Source organism: Eschrichtius robustus, chromosome 20, assembly GCF_028021215.1.
Source record: "Eschrichtius robustus isolate mEscRob2 chromosome 20, mEscRob2.pri, whole genome shotgun sequence".
Lineage (NCBI taxonomy): Eukaryota > Metazoa > Chordata > Mammalia > Artiodactyla > Eschrichtiidae > Eschrichtius > Eschrichtius robustus.
In genome coordinates, this window is record NC_090843.1 from 59,197,521 (window position 1) to 59,212,843 (window position 15,323).

A 15,323-nucleotide genomic window follows, 5' to 3' on the forward strand; every position below is an offset into this window, starting at 1 on the left:
AGGGCTGGGGGCTGGTTTCTTGCCTACAAAGCCCCCAGCCTGCAGATGGAGCATACGTGGGCCAGTTATGTGGGGCGGTTCGGCTGCAGATATAGAAGTCCAAAGTTCCCTGCTGGGCGGCAGAACTAACCTGGGCAACCTTCTTGAAAGAATTGGCCTCTAGGCAGGGGAGAATGTTAGGATTGATCCTGTGTGCGGGGAGGGTGGGCAGGGCCCTGCACCAAGCCCAGAGCTCTGAGGGGGCCCATCGCCCAAGGCCCGTCCTGTTCCGCAAGAGCCCCTGAGCCACATGGAGTTTAGGGGAGTCAGGATCAGAGTTGCTGAGAGACAGGGCCAGCATGCGGCTTAGCAACGTCTGCCGATTCTTTCTGGGCCTGGGAGAGCCCTGGCGGGATTGGGGGTTAGCTCATCAGGGCTTTCGGGAGAGGGCCAGCATCTGTGTCTGGTAAACTCATCAAACCAGTGGATGCGATTCAGCCCCCATTGTGTATGGGGTCCCAGGAGGAGCCCAGGGCATCCTACTGTGGCTTCTTCTCCTTAGAGCATTGCAGTCCGCTCGAGCAGACAGGAGCTAAATCAATGAGTTAAAGCAGCAGGACAAGTTTAAAGTAGTTCAAAGCAACAAGAAAAATGTCACAAATGCCACGAGGCTGTGCCTTGGTGAAGGGTGTCATCCTGGCAGACCACACAATCCTCCATCTGTCCTGCATTTCTACCTATCGACCTACCTAACCTGTCCACCCACCCACCCGTTCGTCCATCCACCCATCCACCCATGCACTCACCCATTCATCTACCCATCATCCGTCTATCCTCCCACCCACCCATCATCCATTTATCCCTCTACTCAGCCACCCACTCCTCCATCCACGTGTCCATCCACCCACCCATCCACCCACCCACCCATCCATCCACCCACCCATCCATCCATCCATCCATCCACCCATCCATCCACCTTCTCTCTTGCTTTCTTATTTTTGCGCTCTCTCTCATTATATATTGGGGTCCGCTCTGGCCTGGAGGATATAAGGGCGAACACTGTCCCCGTCCTCCAGGAACCAGCACGGCTGAGGGGAGCGTCTGTCCCATTTTATCTAAGAGCTTGCTGCTAAGAGTGCCCATCTGCCCCTCCCTCTGTGAGACTGGGAGCCCCTGTGTCCCTCATGGCCTGTGGCACAGGACCTGGCACGAAGCTGGAGCGCCTGCATGTGTGTTGCTTGAACTCCCTGGGGGTAGTGAGGGGTTGGACAATCCAGGTTGGTGGGAGAAGTTCGTAGACGCTTAAGGAATGGTGGTGACAGGCATATGTTAAAAGAAGACTTAGAGGACCTTTTGAGGGGAGAGGAAAATGGGACCCCACCTCCTGGGCCCCTTTCCCTGCCAGCTTTCTGGTTGGGGGGATGGGGAGCTCGCTTCCCTCTCTCCTGCCCCACATTTTGCCCCTGGGTCTGAAATGCAGCCACACGTGATGTGTCCTTGGCGATCCCCACATGACAGCTGAAGGGGAGGGCACAGAGCTTGGGGGCCAGGCCAGATCAGCTCCCTCTGGGTGGCTAGGAGACCCCTGGACAGGACGCGGCACCTCGAGGGGCTCCTTATAAGCTGTGCTGCCCTCTGCCCTCCCTTCTCTCCCGGGCTGACCTCTTCGTTCTCACAAAGCTGCCCTTTCCTTCCCGCCTTGAAATCTGATAATGAAACTAATACCCAATATTTTTGCCTCCAAGAGAGGCAGGAGATAAACAGGAAGGCATGAGGGATTAAGGTGTCTTTCCAAGGAAGGGGCAGGGGACAGGCTGGGAGCTGGGCGACACTCTGTGTGGAGCCGAGGGATCCAGATGTGAGCTGCTTTGCCTGATGCATTTTTCCATTTGTGCAGAGAAAATAAAACAAAGAGAAAAGAAAACAAGCCGTAAAATACTTTGCAGAAGGCTGAGCATGGGCAATTGCCACTGATGTCCCCTGACAGCTCCAAGAAGAGGGGGACAGGGCGGGGGGCGGGGGGAGCCCTGTCTTTTGATGTTCGGCCTCTGAGCTTTCTTTTGTGTGACCAGTTGTTTGGGAAGAGCTTTTGCTGGTGTAAGGTGCATATGGAAGGGAGATACCAATCAGAGGTTCCCCCTGGGGTGGGGAAGGGGGGTGCTGAGCTCCGAGGAGGGAATGGGGGAACAGCTGGACTGACTTTACAGATGTGGGCGCAGGCTTAGCATCTGCCTCCGAGAAGGGTCAGAAGATGCAGCTACTGAGGCCTTTCCTGTACCCGAGAGGCCTGAAGAAGTGATGCCCCGGTGATCTTTCCAGATCCCTGTGACTTCTGTCCTAGTAGGAAAGATCCAGATTCTAAGCTGTAGTCTAGGGCCAGCTGTTCCTTCCAGAGATGTGGGTCCTTTCCTCTGGGGCAGTGGGCCAGGAGCCAGGAGACCTGGGTTCTTGTCCTGGACCCCCATTTACTGGCTTGGTGGTCCTAGGTCGCTTGATCCCTCTGAGCAGCCCCCTCTCACCCTAGTCTGGCTGAGTGAGTCCACAGTGACAATGAACTTGCATCTTTCCCTGTGCTGGTGGGCAGGGCGTAACTGAAGTTCCTTTGCACCTGATTGAACTCAGCCCCTAGGGCTGGAGGTGATGAGGGGATACTTGTAAGGCTCTTGGGAGTCATTCTCTGGCTTAATTTGGCTTCTGGATGCTTCTTCCAGACTTCAGGCATAAGCTGAGGTCTTTTCTCTTGTATCACACACAGCGTCTCCTCTAGAGCCCTCATCCATCTCTACTTGTAAACTGTGTGTGATTTGAAGGGTGATTCTAGGAAGAATATTTAAAGAAGCTTATCATAACATCAGAGAGAAAAATTAAAGAGGCAAATTTTTTTTAAATCACATAAGTAATATGTGAATAAGAAACTGGTAAAAATATTTGCAGCTTGGATGTAAAAAAGACAAATGGTTTTTAAACCATCGTCTATAAGAGCACTAGACATCGTAAGAAAAACACCCACCTTTTTTGAAATCTGGGCAAATGGCATGAACAGGCAATGCATACACACACAGAAAGAAATATAAATAGAAAAACAAACACATGGAGAAATGTCCAATCTCACTGGTAATCAAAGACATGCCATGCAAATTAAAATTGTGCGTGTTTGTGTGTTTTCCAGACGAATTGGCAAAGGCTAAAAAAAAAGAATGCCGATACCAAATGCATATTGTTATTCTTTTCTAGGGTGTGGAGAAATAGGAACTCTCATATCCTGCTGGTGGGAGAGTAAACTAGGACAGCGTTTCTTGAGGGCAATTGAGATCCCGAGTTAAGAACACCAAAATTTAACCTGGCGATTCTGCCCTGAGAAATTTACCGTACGACAATCATCAGAGCAGAGTACAGATATGCATGTTCAAAGGTGGTTACCATTGTGTTGTTTGTAATAGTGAAAAGCTGGGAATAACTGCCCAATCTGGGAAGGCCCTGCTTTTAACTGCATCAGCTTCTGATTCCAAGGAGCCCATTTCGTGTATGCATACAGTGGAGGACTTTCAAAACTATGAAGGACATTATCTGACATAAAAAAATGTTCATCATTATGAGAAAACTGGCTTGGAAGTGAGAGGTACAAGTATGATCCACGTGTGTAGGAAAGAATTAAATAGCTCCACAGCTGAGCAAATGTTAATTAAAGCCTGCAAGGAGAGACCCCGTATTAACAGCAGTTGGTGGAGATTCGAGTGAGATTTTTTTTTTTTCTTTAACTTTCTGCTTTTGTTTTTCAAGTGTCTGGTATTAAGCGTGTATTTCTTTAACAATTACATAAAATGCGATTTAAAACAAGCTTAGCACAAAAGCAAGGGCAAATCGTGTTGTAGAGTGCGCAAGATTAGGCCAGATTTAAGCTGGAGGCGTCCTGGAGTCAGAAGCCTAAAGAGGAAGCAGGGAACAGTGTCACAGGGTGATATGAAGAGGGCTGTGTAGGGGCTGTGCTGGATCCCTAGGGAGCTCAGACCCCACTGTGTGCAAGCCAGGCTGGCCGGAGGTGAAGATGGGCCCGGAAGTGACATTGAAACCAAGACACGGAGGTTGAGAAGGATGCAGGCAGATAAGGAGGGGGCTTGAGAGCAGAGGGTCCGAGGAGGCAAGGAACAGCAAATGCAAAGCCACAGAGGGGACAGGTGAGGGGTCCTCACACGTGGTATGCTCCAGAAACTGACAAAGTTTGATACAGCTTGAAGCATAAGAGGAGAGAGGGGGATGATCAGAGCTACAGCGGGAGAGAGAAGCAGGACCAGTTTAATCAGAGCCCGGGAGGCCGTGTTTAATGATTTAGATTTTATTCAGTGGGGAGCCACTGAAAGATTTTAAACAGGTACTGGACATCTTCAGATACGTGCTTAGAACTCCTGCTCTGCTTACAATGTCGGGAGCTTGGAGGGCTCAGCTCAGGTGACAGAGGGGCCAAGGCCTGATGGATGGAGAGCGGTGAATGGGTTTGGGGAAGGCGCCTTAGGGTCCACATAGAGACCCCAAAGCAGAAGCCGGCAATGTGGATTTGGGAGACAGGAGCACAGAGGTGGGCACTGCCATGAGGGGTGAACGAGGCAGACTGGGGAGAGCATCAGAGCAGAGGGAAAAGGGTGCTGAGTCCAGAGGAGCATGTGGGGAACAAGGCAGAGGGAAGCAGGATTAGGCAGGAGCAGGACGGGGGCAGGATGCTAAGGGCTTGTCCAGAGGACCCAGCGGCCAGGAGTGCGGGCCGCCACGCCGTGGGAAGTCATGCAAGTTGATGGGGGGAGGGGAGACGGTGCAGCGGGCCCCGAGCCCTCAGTGGCAGGAGGAGGCGTGGGAAAAGGAGAGTCCAGCCCAGTGGCTGGAGCTCAAGGAAGTGGGGAGCGTGCGTGGGTAGAGGTGCTGCTGAGAAGCAGTGCAAGTGTCTGCTCCGGCTGCGGTGATCAGTTGGCACCCACCGGGGTGCTTAACCAACACACGTTTATTTCTCATAATTCGGAGGCTGGAGTCAAGAGCAAAGTGTGGGCAGGGTTGGTTTCTCCTGAGGCCTCTCTCCTTGACTTGCACCCCTGCCATCTCTCTGCGTGTCCAAACTTCCTCTTTATAAAAAGAGGACGCCAGTCAGATGGGACTGGGGCCCACCCTTGTGTCCTTATTTTAATGTAATCATCTCCTTAAAGGCCCCATCTCCAAGATAGGTCCTCTACCAAGATGTCTCCCAATACAGCCCCGTTCCGAGGTTCTGGGGTTCGGGCTTCAGCACATGCATGGGGTGGGGGGAGACACAGTTCAGCCCACAGCAAGCAGGATTTGGGCACAAGGAGGATGCCAGCCGCACCTCCCAACTCTGACTTGTGTGATGAGCGTGTGGGCCGGGGGGAGTGGGGATCGTTTGAAGGAAGTGAACCTTCTCCCCTGGAGAGGGAAGCAGCCGGCTGGCGACGGTTCAGGTACTGCCAGGCGGTCAGTACCCGCTGATGAATGCAAACAGGGGAGCCAAGGAAAAAGCTCCCGGAAGAAAGGCTGTCTCAGGGTCGGGCAGTGGAGGAGGGGGAGCTGGGGGGACGGGGTCTCCGGCGCCCCTCCTGACCCCGCTCCTGACCCGTGTGTCCCTGTCTCCCGTAGCCTGTAACTGCAACCTTCACGCCCGGCGCTGCCGCTTCAACATGGAGCTTTACAAGCTGTCGGGGCGCAAGAGCGGAGGCGTCTGCCTCAACTGTCGCCACAACACGGCCGGCCGCCACTGCCACTACTGCAAGGAGGGCTACTACCGCGACCTGGGCAAGCCCATCACCCACCGCAAGGCCTGCAAAGGTAGGCGGGGCGGGCCTGGGCCGCCCCTCCCTCTCCCGCCCCTCCCCTCCCCTCTCCCGCCCCTCCCCTCCCCTCCCCTCTCCCGCCCCTCCCCTCCCCTCCCCTCTCCTCCCCTCTCCCGCCCCTCCCCTCCCCTCCCCTCTCCTTCTCCTCCTCCGGCGTTTCTTTTTTCCAGTCCCCACGCTGAGATCATCGCACGCACGCACGCACGCACGCACGCCTCCCAGGTATCTGGAGGTGTAAGTCGGAACAAAGGGGCAGTGGAGAAACGGCTCCGGGAGAAGAAAGGAGGTGGGATCCCCGCGAGGGTGCAGGGCTCCCGGGCCCCGCCCCGCCCCCTCCGTCGGCACAGGTGTGCCGCATACCACAGGGCGGGGGTCATGTCCACCGGGCTTACCGTCGGCACAAAGGACTCTCTTTCACCAAAACCAAGCAGATGCATTTCTTTGGATGTGTGCGCACTGCTCCCCCGCCTCCAGCCCCCACCACTCACACAGATGCGCACCTTCACTGTGATGTCGGCAACTGGGGGGCTGGGGGGGGGGGCGGGGCTCAGAAGAAACATTTAATCCACCTGCGAATAGTTTCACTTCTCAGGACAAAAAATTAAAGGGAGATGGGGGACCCTATTTTTTTGTTCACTGAAGCAAGCAGTAATGTTTTAACTTTCTGCTGTTTGTTTTCTCCCACTAACAAAAATGAAGCGATGGTCAGATGACTCAGAGGAGTTGATGAAATGCCAGGGAATGTAGTGACATTGGGGGAGGGGAGAAGTGCTCTCCCCCCACCCGCACCCCCATTTGCTTTTGGGAATTCCAGGAACCAGGACTCTCCGGGTCCAAAACGTGAGGCCTAGCGCCACGGCTTCCTGTGAGCATGGCTTCCTGAGAACATATTTATCTCCGAGGCCTCTTGGGCCACAAGCCAGCATGGCTGGGGTCCTCACATGGGCCTGTAAAGACCCTGACACCGGAGAGACACAAGCCATGGGAGACTTAGGCCCAGATGATGAGCTGCAGCAGGGAAACCCTCCTATGGCCACTGCTTAGCCTTGGATGAAGCCAAAGTATCATCCTCTTAACAGGAAATCCACCAGATGTTGGGCACTTGTGTGCAGGACCGATTACATAATTCGTGGGCCCCAGTGCAAAATGAAAATACGGGGCTTCTTGTTCAGGAATTGCTAAGAATTTCAAAATGGCAAGCAGAGTTTCAACCAAGTGCGTGCCCTTCTGAGTGTGGGGCCCATGAGCCGGCCCTGCTTGTGCAGGACGCTGTTCTCCAAAAAACAGGTTCCCAGTCTGTCTCCTCGAGAAATCCCTTGGATTCCAAATGAGCAGAGATGAATAGGATGGCTTCCAACACACAAGCAAGCTCTCCTTCCAGATCTGTGGACTTAAGGCTGCCTCTGGTGGTTGTCGAGAGAAATTTAAGCATAAAGGTAGCTGGGCTGTTTCCACATTAAAAAACAACTGATCAGGTGAGCATCCCCCAGGAGACTTTGAGCAGGGGCTGAGAAAGTGACCCGGGCAAAGGGATCCAAGAAACGTCTACGGTGGCAGGAAGGCAGGGGCACCATGGAAGGAGGGCTTTGGGTTTTCAGAGAATGTAGTTGGAAGGTAGCCAACGCCTTGTGCCCAAGTGTTTGTTGTTTCTCTTCTACCGAAGAAATTGAAGTCAGGGTCTTGTAAACAACTGGTTGCACATAGATTTCGTGGGGATTTGGCCAAGAAAATTTAATCAAGAGGGGCCAGTCGGGTGGGCAGCCCTGTGCCCGCGGATGAGAAGGTCTGGGCTGTGTCTGGGAAGGCAGTGGTCACTTCCTGCCATGCCAGGTTCTTCTGTCAGAGCAGGAAAGGCATGTCCCCTGGAGAGTCAGGAAGGAGCAGGGCCTTGGTCATCTTGCCGTCTTGCCTGCTCTCCCTTTCGTCTGTTGCCGTGGGGAGGGATGAGGGCCGTGTGTGGCCCTTCACTGCAGGGAGCGAGCTGTCAGGAGGCCACGGGGTGCTGGGAACCTGCAGATCGTCCTCCAGGGCTCTGCCACTCTAGTTAAATGGTGTGGAGCTGCCGGCTTCCTTTGCTGGTTTCCAGGAGGGACAGATGCAGGCAGATGAGGGTGTGGTCCTGTCTTATTTCAAATGCTTTGGCCAGCCTCGGTGGCTGGGTCCTTTCTCCCAGCCCTGGACAGCGACTGCTTTGGTGGTAACGCTGGGAGAAGAACCCATGGAAGAGGAGAAAATGTAAGGATGGAATCTGCTCAGGAGGACACTTGCTTATCCTTCTGGGGAAATGTGGCAGGAAAGGGTGGGACTCTCAGTGCCTCCTGATTGGTGAGGAAAGACAGTGCTTCAAGGATCCTGCCTCCTGATTGGTGAGGCAGAGCATTGCCTGAAGGGCCCTGCTTTGTGATTGGTGAGAAAATACAATGCCTGAAAGATCTGCTCTCTGATTGGTGAGAAGAAGAATGTGACCTGAAAGGTCTTGCCATTTCATTGGTGAGGAAAGGCATCTGTTGGAAGTTCCAGATCTTTCCCCTCAGCTCTTTTTTTCCTGGTGTCACCCCCTTAGGGGATATGGGAACTTTGAATCCACAGTTCCCCCACCAAAGAAAGACCCTGAGATCTTGGTGGGAACCAGCTGTAGGAGTTCAGATGCCGGCAGGGGGATGTGTACCCTTGAGATCTTCAGACAGGCGTCTCTCCATCACCCCGCCCCCGAGGAGTCCACTGTCTTGTCTTCCCAGGGCTGGATGGTTTAAGGAAATGGTTCCCTTAGTGGAAGCATTTGGTCCCAGCATTTTGATCTCAGATGGTTTGCTCTCAGGGGCTTCCAAAATCATGTAGATGTGGAGTCACCCCCAGCCCTGGCCCCATTGTAGCTCTCGGGTGAAGGCTGCACTTCTTTGCTCTGTTTCAGATGCATTTCATGGGGGAGATGGGACAACCAGCAGTGCCTCTTGACTCAAGTTGGCCGTTGACCTGAGGGTGCTTGGGAATGGCTATTGGGGCCCCTTTACTCCCAGGGTACCCGACTTCCCAGGGTCTGGGAGGAGCCCCGGGCAGGGGCTGAGGCCACCCATACACTGCTGGTGATTGGCTGACTCCCGACCTTGTTCAGTTGAGAGCAGGGGTGGACCCAGACAAGAACAGCTTGGAGCAAGGGTATTCCATCCCAAACATCATTATGCCGTTCCCCCATTTGGGAAGTTTCATAGCAACAAATTTGTTGGGTTCTTTCTCCCCTCCCCTAGCTTAGAACCAGACTGGGGCTGGCAGGGCCGGTGCACACAAAGGGCTGTAATCAACATGCCCAGGAAGCAGGCGGCTGCACTCTCCGCTATTCAGCGCAATTTCACAGCACTGGGAAGGCCTCATTATGGCGTGGGCTGTTGTCCTATACAAAGTCAGACGAGATGAATTTCTCCCCTTTCTCTGCAGAAGGGTGTGTGAATGATACTCGTTCTGGAATCTGTCAAAAGATAGGCGGTTTTGTTTACCATTTGTCTTCTTTATGGACTTGGGGGCTCTTTCTCTTTAGAGCCGGCAGAGAAGACGTTACCATTTAACCATTTCAGCTGTGCCTCCCTTTAAACGATATTAATTTATCATCTCCCCAAACCATCTGTGATGGATAAAGACATTCCAGGAGTCTCCCGTGAACCGAATTGTGATGAGAATGAAGAAATTACCCACCACGTCTAGCGCCCCTGCTCAGAGCGGCCTGCTTCTTTCTCTCGTTGACCTGCCCCCTTCAAGTCCACGGTCACCACGGCTGATCGCAGGCTGCTAAGAAGGTGCCCGAGTCCTCAGAAGATGCAGGCGGCAGTGGGCAGGAGCCTACGATGGTCCACACCAGCTCTGCCAGGGCTTGCTTGCCGCTCCCATCCACCCCTGTTTCTTCCAGCAGCTCTGCCAAGGGTTGGGGAGGAATCGAGCATTTTGGGCCACGCCCTGGCCCCCCCAGCCACTCTGATGTGTAGCCAAGGCTGAGAATCAGGGCGGTGGGAGAATAAGAAATGAGTACGGTGACCTGCTCTTGTGTTGAGAAAGGAGATATTCACAGGTGACCTAGGATTTATTCTTTAGAGGGGAGAGCCTTATGTTTTAATGGTTCTCTTGATGAAAACTGGGCAGAGGGGGGTGTGTGTTTAAAATTGTGAAAATTTAAATCTTGCTGGTAAGGCTGGGCGCTTAGTTATACAGCCTGATGCTCCAGTGTCCAGATGGAGGCTGGGATTGGACAGTCATTACTGCTTCATAGTGTGTGTGTGCGTATACATATGTGTATGTCTAGATCTGGTTGGCTGAGGATTTAGTCACCGCACAGCTAGGAACCTGGGACCTCCACCCCTTCCTGACTCTAAGCTAGTGTCCATGCAGCGGAGAAAAGCCTAAAAGCCTCAGAGATGCCCTTTTGATGTGTGGGCTCCTCGTCACATTTCCTTTTCCTAGCATCATCTTGGGAGGTACAGGGAAAAGGCTTGGTCATCTTGGCAGGAAGGTTCTCAGTGGCTGGAGCGGCTCCCAGCTTAGAGGGCAGAGACCACAATCAAAGCCAGCACCCACGGGGAGAGAGACAGTCAGAGGAGAGGAAATCCTCGTGGAAGGGCTCAGCTCCAGCTGTGGCCTGTGTTGGTGCAGCCTTCCTTGTTCCCTGGGAACATGGGGGTCAGAATCCTGATCTCCAGATGTGCTCCAGGCTCAAAGCCCAGAGAGCATCACGCAAGTCATGGGATCTCCCTGGACCTCGGTCTCCTCATCTATGAAGCCATATTCAGATTTACGGTCTCTGAGCCCCATACAGCTTTGACACTCCACATAACACATCCTCTTTTTTTTAAAAAAAAATCATAAATTAAAAAAGTTTTATGGGTCCCTGATCCAATAGGACAATGTCTTGTGTAAGTGATGTTTGTGACCCGGGAACTTGGAAAAGCTGGCAGAGCCAGGAAATCGGGTGGAGGCGGTTTTCTCCTAAGATATTTACAAATGAGGAGAGTCTCCCATCTTGTGACTTGGCCCTTGCGGTGCCCTGAAGTGGGGTCTTTCAGGCCCAGCCCTCCATCTCATTCCCCTGGGCCTCCTTGGCCAGTCTCTTCACCTCCCTGGGTGTCAGTCTCCTTGTCTCTGAAGCTTGCTCTCATCCTGATTTTACATGAACTCTCCTAGAGGATCCCCTGGGGTCCCCGGTCTGAACAGAAGAACCTCCTCATGTTTGCACTCCCCCGGTTAACAGGGGCTTTTTACTTGGGAAATACCTTCTGCTACCAGAAGAGCAGCAGGTTACCACAGCCACAGGCTAGGGATGAAGAGCTTTTAGAAGCATGGAACTTGGAGTTATTGAGACCAGGGTTCAGATTCCACCTCAAGGCAAGGTGTTTACTCTTCGGTGCCTCAGTTTTCCCATCTGAAAATGGGGATAATAGTAGCCCCTCCTCCCTCCTAGGGTTATGGTGTCGATTAAATGAGATGATGCAGAGGAGGTCCCCAGCACATGGCGTGCACGCCACACTGGTGAGCTGTGACGATTATTAGTACGAGCGGAGAAAAAGAGAGTAACCAGAGCCCCTGCCATTGCCAGCATGCACACCAAGTGGATGGAGACCATTCCTTTGGCTCCCCGTGGCCTTAGTTCTTTCGGTGAGTGTGGTGCACAGGACAGCCGGCCCCTCTCACTTAAGAGTCTCAGCCCCGGGGTGTACTTGAAGGCCGAGTCCCACCAGACTGGTCAGGGCCCCAGGGATTTGCCCTAATGCCGTTGCACACCCTTGATAAAGGATTTACACGCTTTAGGAGCAAAATTGCTCCCAAACGACTGGAACGGCAGAGATGGGTGCCCGGCAGCCAGCAGGCGGAGGCCCTGAGCGGAGAAGGTGGGGAAGGGCTGTATGCATCCAGATGCAGCAGTTCTGAAGGTGCTGCTAAGAAAGACCTGCAGCATCTGAGGGGCTCCCGATGGGTGTGGGGCTGAAAGGTGGATGCGAGGCCCGAACTGGTCCTCACTGTTGGTCATCGGGTGCTCCAGCACCTCCCCCACTGCGCTGTCCAGCCCCTGCCCGCCTACCTGAGCCTGTGCGTGCAGACAACACACACACACACACACACACACACACACACACACACACACACACACACAGGGAACGACCCGTAGGACCTGTGCCTTTCGCCTCAGCTGTAAATCAGGTGCAGGAAGACTATAGTTAACTAGATCACGGAGGGTCATAATCCAGTTTGGGATGATGGGGCTCCCCCCTTCCACTTCCTGCCGTCTGCACCTTGATCCGAAAGAGAGGTCGTGCAGCTTGAAACGTTTCTTCTTTTGTCCCTCGTTAGCAACTGCTGGGAGAAAGAAAAGCAGAGCCTCGGAGGAGGCGGACCCAGACAGCTGAGATGAAGTTTGTGGATTATCTGTGGATTTAAATTATCCTCGCCCCCTCATTAGCACGGAGAATTTAGGAGTGGGGAGTGATCGTCGTCAGGGTTGCCAGTGACCTCGGTTGTGAGGGGAAGGTCTTTGCTTTGTGCCCCTCCTACTTTCCTCCAGAGTCACAGGGTCCGTGAAACGGCCTCTTCCCCACGGAGAGGGCGGCACATTGGCCCTGAGCGTGTGCATTGATTCAGCCCATGTTCATGGATTGCCTGCTCCAGGCGGAACTGGGGGTACAGTGGTGACCAGGACAGACACGTACCCTTGGAGCTTGTGTTCTGGAGGGAGGTTGATGATAGAGAAGAAAAAGTAAGCAGAGGATGATGACAGATCGTGGCGAGTTACATGGAGGAAATAAACAAGGTGGAAGGAGAGAGTAACTGGCGGCAGGGGAGGGGGAGGGGGAGCTGCTGTACAGGGCATCCCGGGAGGACCTCTCTGGAGATGGGATGGACTTTGAGATGAGACCTGGGGTGTGAGGCGCAAACAGCCATGGGGGCACTGAGGGAGGAGCAGTACCGTTGCCTGGAAGCAGGTAAGGGCTGGAGGGCTCCCTGTCAGAAGGGAGGCGACGGGGGCAGAGAGGAGGGGGCCCGTTGCAAGAGCGGTGGATGCCACTGGGGGGCTGAGGATCAGTGACTGGAGAGATACGTCTGGCTTACCTTGTAAGACGCTCCTGCTGTGCGACATGCCGCAGATGGGAGAAAACATCTGTGCATCGCATATCCGACCAAGGACTTGAGTCCAGGCTGTGTAGAGGACTCTCAGAACTCCACGATAAGACAACCAACCCCTGAGCTAGAAATGGGCAGAATACTTGAACAGCTACTTAGCAAAGATCCAGGGATGGCAAATAAATACCCAAACCGTCATTTGTCTGCATTAGGGAAATGCAGATTAAAACCACAGCGAGATGCCACTACCCACCCATTAGAATGTTGACAATAAAAAGTCCTGACAGTCCCAAGCACTGGCGCGGGTGTGTGGTAACCGGAACTCTCGCACACGGCTGGGGAATTCAGAATGGCACAGCTGCTCCGGAAAACAGTTTGTCAGTGTCTTACAAAGTTAAGCATAGACCTGCCATAATACTCAGCAATGCCTCCCCTAGGTATTTACCCCAGACAAACGAAATCTGTGTTCACACCAAAACCTGCACACGGATGTTGATAACAGCGTTATTCGCAACTGCCAAAAACTGGAAACAACCCAACTGTGCTTCAGTGGGTGAATGGACAGCCAGTGGTGCACCCGTCCTGTGAAATCCGACTCAGCAATGCAAAGGAACACGCTGTCGATTGACACAGCAACATGGACGCGTCTCAAATTCACTGGGTGTAAAGGAGGCCAATCTCAAAAGATTACCTACTGTATGACCACACCGAACATACGGTACCTCCATATATTTTACATACGGTAAATCCCAGAATAAGATGGTCTGGAAAGCTGTAGGGACCGAGAATAGATCCTGGGTTGCCAGGAGTAGGGACAGGGGTGCTCACTGCAAAGGAGGAACACAGGGGGTTCTTGGGAGAGTTGGGCTGTTCTGTGTCCTGAGTGTGGTAGTGGCTACAGGACCCTGTGCATGTGATAAAGCCCATAGGACTGGACACCACAAAAAGCGAACTTGACCGTGTGTGAATGAAACGATGATGATGATGGTGATGACACGCTGCTTCCGTAGGGCTCTGTGATGCTGACTTTGGACCTCCTGGTCCCCTGTCTCCCATTCCTCATGGCTCTGAGCTCACAAAGGGACCAGTCCCCCTGGGGTCGGCATTCACTCCTCCTCCCTGCCCTGCCTCCAGCCCGCCTCGCTGAGCCCCACCCACTGTCTGCACCTTACCCGAGGCCCTTCCCTTCTGGAGTCCCCAGCCATCTCGGCCAGCCTCCACGTTTCTCTTCTCGGGGTCCATCCTCCTCACTCTGTTGGGGAGCAGAGAACACCCCTTAGTGACTGATACGTGTCCTTCCCCCAAGCGCCACCTCTGGGGGGGTCCCACCAGGCTTCCCCAAAGAGGCCCAGCACACATGCAAGAGACATGGGAAGCCTTTGGATCTGAACTTGATTTTCTCTGAAGATTCTGGCCCTTTCTGTCTTCACGCACAAACTCTCACCTGCGCAGAGCATGCTGCTCTTCCTTCCCCTCCCCCCACCTCTCCCCCCCACCTCTCCCTCCCCCCACCTCTCCCCCCCCACCTCTCCCCCCCACCCCCGCCGCCTCCCCCCACAGCAGCAGGAGCTCAGCCTGGTCCACATAACAGGGCCACTCCACAGGGCCCCGCCCGCCCCCGCTTTCTTTGTGGATGGTGTCCAGGTACACAGACAAGTGTCACTCCAAGCAGAGAAGGGTGTTTCACCCTAACCCAGTGCCACGGGCAGAGGAGGACCTTGGGCCTAGGCTGTAGCCCCTGGAGTCCCAGGGACCCCCTGACTGTCTCTAACGGTGCTCACCGACGGCAGTGTCCCAGATTCGGGGCCGGGCGGTTTCTCTCCCTACCACGCTCCTCTGCAGCCCCGAGGCCTTGTGGGCACTGGAAGGGGCGTTTCCGGCAGACCCTGGCTGGGAAGGGCTGCATCCGGCACCCGGCGTTTGGCACTTTCTTCTTAAAGGACAGGAGTGGCAGGCTCCCCGCACGCACGGGGTGGGCGAGGACGAGGCCGCCCATGGGCAGGGCCCCTGGAGAAGCTCACGGTGCAGCCTCGCTCCTCTGACCCGGTGCCAGCCTCCCGCTCAGCCCGGGCACCCAGCGCGCTCCCCGCCTGAGGCCTGCGTGGGCCGCCCTTTTGCAAACGGTCCTCAGGTTGATGCGTCAGTGAGAGCTGTTGTGGGATCTGAGCTGGGAGGGACTCGAGCCATCACGGAGGTCCTGATGTCTGCTCCACCGGCCTGCTGGGGTGTCAGGGGCCCTCAGAGACGCGGCCTACCTGGAGAAAGCTTCCATCCCCCCGCAGAGGCAGCAACTTCCACAGGGGAGCTGAGGCGTGAAAGGGCCCCCAGGCTGCTTGGTTGAGTGGCGGGACAGTCTGCCTTCTCCTGAGGCCCAGGACGCGCCTGGGCAGAGCCCCTCGGGAAGAAGACGCTTCCCTGAGG

At 54.4% G+C, this 15,323-nt stretch overlaps 1 protein-coding gene across 2 annotated transcripts in view; it reads left to right on the top strand.

The window, feature by feature from the left end:
* The window catches only part of NTN1 (netrin 1), a 192,611-nt gene that overhangs the window by 116,082 nt on the left and 61,206 nt on the right, over window positions 1–15,323 (top strand). For both annotated transcript variants that reach the window (XM_068530344.1, XM_068530343.1), the window contains exon 3: window positions 5,614–5,802. In XM_068530344.1, the coding sequence (XP_068386445.1) occupies window positions 5,614–5,802 (189 nt within the window). The remainder of the gene's footprint in view (window positions 1–5,613; window positions 5,803–15,323) is intronic.